The sequence below is a fragment of the Rhincodon typus genome, chromosome 48, assembly GCF_021869965.1.
Source record: "Rhincodon typus isolate 14 chromosome 48, sRhiTyp1.1, whole genome shotgun sequence".
Lineage (NCBI taxonomy): Eukaryota > Metazoa > Chordata > Chondrichthyes > Orectolobiformes > Rhincodontidae > Rhincodon > Rhincodon typus.
The window spans coordinates 4356783-4364316 of record NC_063379.1 but is presented as its reverse complement, the minus strand read 5'-3'; the positions used below and the strand labels follow the sequence as shown (position 1 = coordinate 4364316).

Here is a 7534-nt window from a genome sequence, read left to right as displayed (position 1 = left end):
GGGATGGGAGGCACTGTTGGGGACTGGGTTGTGGGGACGGGAATCATGGGCACTATGAGGTATAGGGTCAGTTGTCACCAACAGTGTCAGGGTACTGGGGGTCTGGGGTCACTGGGACAATAGAATTGGGGACACCGACTGGGTTCTGGGGTCATGGGGTAGGGTGGGGCACAGGGGTCAGGTGGAATTGGGTCAGCGGGCACTGGGCTGGGGATTAAAGGGAGACATGAAGGAAGATTGGACCGGCTGGGGATTTTGTTTCCTTACAGCAGAAGCGATTAAAATTATGATAAGCATGTTTAGGGTAAATAGGAAGGAACGTTTCCTCTTGACGGAGGAATCAACGACCAGGGATCGTAGATTTTTTTAAGAGGCAGGACGTTTCGAGGAAATGTGAGGGGAACAAAGAAATTCACCCAGGGAGTGATGGGAGTCTGGAACTCACTGTCTATAAGGATGGGAGAGGCAGAAACCCTCATCACATTGAGGAAGGATTTAGCTGTACAAGTGCCGTTGCCAAAGCAGACGGGCTAGAGGCCAAGCCCTGGAAAGTGGGACTAGAGTAGTGAGGTGTCTGATAGAATTGATGGGCTGAAGGGTCTTTCTCTATGACTGGTGCTGTGTTCAAGCCGAGGGTCACTGCACCTCGGGTGAGGTTGAGAAGTTTATTGACTTGCTGAGTGTCTAAGCTTTCGTTCTATACTCACTGTCATGGCAGCTGCTTATTTACAGGCGGACGTTTCATTATTGGCCTGTTCAAGGTGCGTTGTGAACACATCTCTAGAGCTAGACGGACTTGAACCTGGGCCTCCTGAATCAGAGGTAGGGACACTACCACGAGAGCCGCTAAATGCTCCAAGATTATTAATAATCCGCTGCACATTTCTCCTCGCTCGAACAACGTGACTGACAAGATGGTAGCACTGTAGCTGTGACCCTGATCTCGTCAGGTTGTTACCCCGTCCCTTCCCCCGCCCGCTAGAGCAGGTTCGAGGGGCCGAGCGGCCTCCTTATGTAAATCATCGCCTTGGAGCAGGAAACAGGGAGGGAGCCCATGTAGCATAATTCCAGGGAGGAAGAGGGTAAGTCGGACACGGTTTCCCCTTGGGGTTTAAACAGCCCAAGACGGTTCACATCTGTCGCTTGTCTCCTCCACACCAGGTTACCGCTCCCGGTCGGCATTCAAGTTGATCCAGCTGAACCGCAAGTTCCAGTTCCTGCAGCGTGCCCGCGCTCTCCTGGACCTCTGCGCCGCCCCGGGGGGATGGTGAGTGTGTTCGAAAGCGTGCTTGAGTAATCGAGCCCAGGAAAGAGCCGCGGAGGCACACGGTGACCGTGCGCGAGAGCCGCCGGTGTCAAACTCCAGCTGGAGCGCCGTACCCAGTCCTGGGCCACCATGCGTTCAGCTAGACGATAAACGATGGTGAGAACGCAAGTGAGGTCAAGGTGGACCAGAAAGGTCTGAGGGGAATGGGGGCCCTCAGTGATGGGGATAGATCGGAGAAACCACTTTCCTCAGAGAAGGGAAGTTGGATCGAGGGGTTTGAAATCATGGCGGGGCTGGGCAGAGAAATCCTGGGCTTGGAGGGATGAGGAGAGGGTGAGTAGGTTGGGCCTTTACTCATCGGAGAATGAGAGGCGACCTTATTGAAACATAGAAGATTCTAAGGTTTTGGAGTAGATCTGTAGCTCGGGTTGTGGGTGTTGAGGTTGGTTGGCTCGCCGAGCTGGTTTGTTGTTCCGCAGACGTTTTGTTACCATGCTGGGTAACATCATCAGTGCAGCCTCTGATGAAGCGTTGGTGTGTTGTCCCGCCTGGTTTTTAAACTCTGGAGTCCGTTGAGCTGGATTGCCTCACTTCCGGTTTTCCTCCGTAGTGGAGTGTACATGCGGTCGAGTTCAATGTGTTTATTGATGGCTTTCTTCGCGGAGTGCCAGTCTTCTAGGAATTCCCGTGCCTGTCTCTGCTTGGCTTGTCCCAGGATTTTGGTGTTGTCCCAGTTGAATTGGTGGTTCTCCTTATCCATCTGGCTTGATATGAGTGAGTATTGGTCATAACATGTTTGCAGAACAAGAAACCAGCTCAGCGAGCCAACCAATCTCAACGTAGAAGATTCTCGGGGGTATTCACGGGGATGATGTGGATAGGTTATATCCCCTGGTGGGAGAGTCCAGGAGCAGTGGGTACAGTCTCAGAATAAGGGGTCCTACATATAAGACAGGGATGAGGAGGAATTTCTTCTCTCAGAATCTGTGGAACTCTTTACCACAGAGGGGGCTGGAACGTCAAGTATATTCAAGGCAGAGATAGATTTTTGTTCAGTAAGGGGATCGAGGGTGACGGGGTAAAAGTGGAGGGTGGGATCGAAGGTAATCGGATCAGCCATGATTTCACTTAATGGCAGACCAGTCTTGATGGGCTGAATGGCCTACTTCTGCTTCCTGTGTCAAAGGGTCTGATCATCTTCCACAGAGAGGGAGAATCTGTTACCCATTGGTGGGAAGGTGGAGAACCAGAGGGACATAGGTTGAAGGGGATTGATGAAAGGGAGCAACAGAGACACCTTTTCACTCAGCGAGGGGTTAGAGTGCTGCCTGAGGGTGTAGAGGGGAGGCAGGCTCAAAGGAGGTTTACAAAAGGGGTAACTATTGTGTCGCAGTGAACATGGGGCAATCTCCAACGCGATATGAAGTGACCCGGCCTCTGACTCAGGTTCGAAACACCACTAAATGTTTTGGTGATACCAGGATATCTCAATGTGTTAGCTGGCTGAGCACTTTGTGGAATGCTGGAAAAGTTACATGGCAAGATCCCACAATGATGAGCGGCGTAGGTCGTCAGTTGCTCCTGACGGCATTTGAGGCTGGATGACAACTCATACCCAGGACACAATAAAGAACACTCCCTCGGCGCCGACCCTCCGACGGCGCGGCGCTCCCTCGGCGCCGACCCTCCGACGGCGTGGCGCTCCCTCAGTCTGGATTTTGGCGCAGTACAGAAGAGGATGGAGTTGTGGCAATTCCACTGAACTATCCATGTAGGAACCAAGGCAAATCATTGGTTGAATCTCTCCATGGCAGACGGTGAGTTCTGAAGAAATTTAGAAATATAAAGGTGGTCTGACGTGAAAACCCATCTCGTTCACTACATCTTTTGAGGAAGGAAATCTGCCCCCCTCACCTGGCCTGTGCTACATGTGACTCCAGGCCCATGGCAACGTTCTTGAGTCTTAACTTATGTCTGAAATAAACCAAAGCGCCGATCCATTCTGGTAACAGTTAGTAGCGATAAATGTTGGCCCAGCAGCACTGACCACATCCCATAAATCATCGTAGAAAGGTCTGTGGTGTGTGATTTGAACCTCCTACCATCTGGACCTCTGTCTCCCGGGAAAGATGTTACAAACAGACCTGCACCTGACAACGTACGCGGTTGCTGTTCAAGATCTGGGTCCGACGTTTAGCCGCAACGGCTGGGACTAAGGACATCCTGTCTGATATATTTGTTTTTTCCCTTTGCCGCAGGCTCCAAGTTGCAGCCAACTTCATGCCTGTTTCCAGCCTGGTCATTGGTGAGTGCTTCAGATATTTTATTAACGAGACTCGTGAGCTGCTCGTTTTTCCGTTTGTTTACCGCCTCTCTGCCGCTCGGGCCTGAATCGTCTGAGAATTATGTAGCAAAGAAGTTCTGGAATCTCAAAAAAAGAAATTTCTCACGAAAGGAATTCTAGCAAAGCACTTGGAGCAATTCAGGGCAGTCAGGTTGAGGCAACATGGTTTAGTGAAAGGAAAATAGTCTTTGACCAATCCATTGTAGCCCTGACAGTGTGTCCCCCCCCCCCCTTTATACCCAGTGTCAGCATCGAGCGCTCCCCCCACTTTATACCCAGTGTCAGCATCGAGTGCTCCCAGGACAGATATGTTTCCTGTTGCTCTGTTTTCCAGGTGTTGATCTTGTCCCCATCAAACCGATTCCCAATGTTGTGACTCTGCAAGAGGATATCACTACAGAAAAATGTCGCCAGGTAAGTCAGGGCGATTATTGTCTCTCCCTGCATGTTGTTTAATCCCTTCAGCCAAGTCCTTGTGTGTTCCTCAGCACCGTCCCTGAAGACTCCCACCACCTCTGCTTGCGAGAGCAGAAAGAATGCACACAATTTAGAATGGGCACATTGACGTTAAAGCCATGTCACACTTGCAGAAGGACCCTGGTTAAATATTCAGATTTCAGTCTGTTTTGAATCTGCTCCTTACGCCATATTATGATTTATTGACCATGTAACATTACCCTGCACTGCTGTACTTTGGAGTATTGGTCCAGGAAAACTGGACGCTACTGTTCTCTCACTATCTGCTCTCTGGTATTTTTGGTGTCCCTGACTGAAACTGGAGAGATTAGTCATACACTGTAGCATACGATGTCTCTGTATTCCGTGCTGGTGTTTGACGCTTAATTGAAGGGCGGCACGGTGGCTCAGGGGTTAGCACTGCTGCCTCACAGCGCCAGGGACCCGGGTTCAATTCCAGCCTCGGGCAACTGTCTGTGTGGAGTTTGCGCATTCTCCCCGTGTCTGCGTGGGTTTCCTCCAGGTGCTCTGGTTTCCTCCCACAGTCCAAAGATGTGCAGGTTAGGGTGGGTTGGCCGTGCTAAATTGTCCCATAGTGCCCAGGGATGTGCAGGTTAGGGTGGATTGGCCGTGCTAAATTGACCCGTAGTGCCCAGGGATGTGCAGGTTAGGGTGGATTGGCTATGCTAAATTGCCCCATAGTGCCCAGGGATGTGCAGGTTAGGGTGGATTGGCCGTGCTAAATTGCCCCATAGTGTCCAGGGACGTGCAGCTTAGGGTGGATTGGGGGGTAGGGAGTTCAGGGCTGGGGGTTATCAGGAGGGGACAGTGGTTCATGTTCAATTTCTCACCCCCCACCCCCAGTCGATCTTCCTGACCCTGCCCTGCTGTGCTCCACAGGCCCTGCGGAAGGAACTGCAGACCTGGAAGGTCGACGTGGTGCTGAATGATGGGGCTCCTAACGTGGGGGCCAACTGGCTGCACGACGCCTATTCCCAGGGTAGGTGGGCATCGCCGGAGAGATGTTTTGTGGGAGCAGACTGAATGCCATTCTCCGTGGTTGTGGGAGGGGTGGAGATTGTCAGAGATGTCCTTAGTATCTCCTGAACCCTCCCCATTAACACCAGGCAGTTAAGGGGGCTGTCTCCCTGACCTCTAGCCCCGCAGCCTGGCCATGAGGGGGTTTCCCTAACGCTGAACCCTCTGGGTGACTGCGCCATGCTCCTCGCGCCTCCTAACCTCCACGTCAGAGGGTGAGGTTGGGGCGAGACGGATTCTCCCTGGCGTGCCCGGCCTGACATGGCTGGAGCACAGCCATGTGGCCATGGTCACAGAGCACAGCGGAGGGTGCCTGACCTCACCTCGGAGAGAGAGGGCACGGCAAGATCCCGCACAAGCGAGCTCTGCTGTGTCAGAAAGCGCTGGACCGTGAGAAGCCAGGCGGCCGGATTCGATGGGCTGAACGGCCTTTCTCCGCCTGTGAAAGGGGAGGCGACGGCCTCATGGGATACTCTGGAGACCCGGGTGATGTTCTGGGGAGCTGGGTTCGTGGCGGATGGTGGAATTTGAATTCGGTAAAGTCTGGAATTAAAAGTCGAATGATGACCCATTGTCGGAAAACCCCATCTGGTTCACTAATGGCCTTTGGAGAAGGAAACTGCCGTCCTTACCTGGTCTGGGCCTCCGTGTGACTCCAGACCCACAGCGATGGGGTTGGCTCTGAACACCCCTCTGGGGCAATTAGGGATGGGTAATAAATTGCTGACCCAGCCAGTCATGGCACATTCTCTGAATGAAATTAAAAAGAGGGCTTTTCACCTTCTGTAGTTGGGCACTCAGCATGCCTGGTCCCTAACGCGAAAGGAGGTGGGGGGGTGTGGGGGGGGGGGTGCTGCCAGGTAGAGGGTCTCCCGCTGGGGACCTGCTGCAGGTTCACAGGCAGGAATGGTGCTTCATATCCACACGCTCGCTGAAGATAAGCAGCAGCCTGTGAGCTGTGATTTGGGATTAGAGAGAGGGGGAGAGGGAGACGGGGTGGGGGGAAGGAGGGCTGGCTCCTCTGTGGAGGTCCTGCTCTCCCTGCGTCAGGCGCCCAGGACAGCCGAGGGGCTGGATTGTGAGGCATAAGGCAGGCTGTAGTCTGGTGCATTAGCGCGTGTATTAAACATGGAGGAGTGAGACTCTATTCACATCCTCAATCAGTATATTCATAAACATTATTAATATACTGAACTCTCTCTGTTTCACACTGTCCCCTCCGGCCCTTACCTCTACCACTCCCTCTCTTCTCTGTCTCCCTCCTCCCTCTACCCACCTCTACCTTCTGCCCCTTCTCCTCCCTCCCTCCCTCGCTCCCTCCACCCCTTCTCCTCCCTCCCTCCCTCCCTCCCTCCGTCCAACCCTCCTCCTCCCTCCCTCTGCCCCCTTGCTCCTCCATCCCCCTCATTCTTCCCTCCCCCATCCCCTCGCTTCCCCACCTCTGCCCCCTCGCGCCTACCTCCCTCCTTACCCCGCCCTCGCTCCCCCACTTCTGCCTCCTCGCACCTACCTCTCTCCTTCGCAACCCCCCTCGTTCCTCCTTTCTCCTCCACCCCCTCCTGCCTCCGCCCCTTCTCCATCTACCCTACCTTCCTCCACCTCCCACCCCTTCACCCCCTTCCCTCCACCCCCTCTCCTTCCGCCGCATCCCTCCCTCATCCATCTGCCCCACCTCCCATCCCTCCCTCCTCTCTCTGCACCCCCCCGTATCCCGCTCGTCCATCCACACCCCCTTCCTCCCTCCTCTCTCCCACCTCCTACTCCGTTCCCCCTCCATCAGCCCACCTGACCCTGATGGCTCTGAAACTGGCTTGTGAGTTCCTCAACAAGGGTGGCTACTTTATCACCAAGGTTTTCCGCTCGAAGGATTACCAGCCCCTCCTCTGGATCCTGCAGCAGTTCTTCCGGAAGGTTCAGGCCACGAAGCCCCAGGCCTCCAGGAACGAGTCGGCTGAGATCTTCGTTGTGTGCCAAGGTGAGTCGGCCATCTTTGTTTTCAGTTGTGGGCATTTGTCAGGTCCCTGCCCCTCCAACCCTCGCCCAAAGGCGCCGTTCCTCAGATTGAGGGATTCGCACTGTTATAGCACCTCTTAGACAGAATAATCATCCCTAGGGCCTTCAATCAGACTCGTTTGCGACACCAGGGATGATGTTAAGACTCATGACCAAACGCTTGGTCAAAGAGTGTGGGGCTTTATTCGATCCTCTTAAAGATGTTGAGCGTGAGAGACATGGAGGATTTTATGGAGGGATTGCCACCCTGCAGCTGAAATCATGGCTACCTGCGGCAGGGTGACTCAAATTGGGGAAAGGATCGAAAGGCCGGAATGGGAGGAGTGCAGAGATTGCGGAGGGTTGTGGGAGGTGACAGAGATAGGGAGAGGGTGGACGGGGTTGCAGAGATAGGGAGGGGGTGGACGGGGTTGCAG

General features: G+C 53.8%; 1 protein-coding gene across 1 annotated transcript in view; it reads left to right on the top strand.

Moving 5' to 3' along the window:
* ftsj3 (FtsJ RNA 2'-O-methyltransferase 3) overlaps positions 1-7534 on the top strand; it is a 29382-nt gene that overhangs the window by 396 nt on the left and 21452 nt on the right. Inside the window, exons 2-6 of the mRNA XM_048620754.1 lie at positions 1162-1267; positions 3526-3572; positions 3946-4025; positions 4968-5067; positions 6886-7080. Of these exons, the coding sequence (XP_048476711.1) occupies positions 1162-1267; positions 3526-3572; positions 3946-4025; positions 4968-5067; positions 6886-7080 (528 nt within the window). The remainder of the gene's footprint in view (positions 1-1161; positions 1268-3525; positions 3573-3945; positions 4026-4967; positions 5068-6885; positions 7081-7534) is intronic.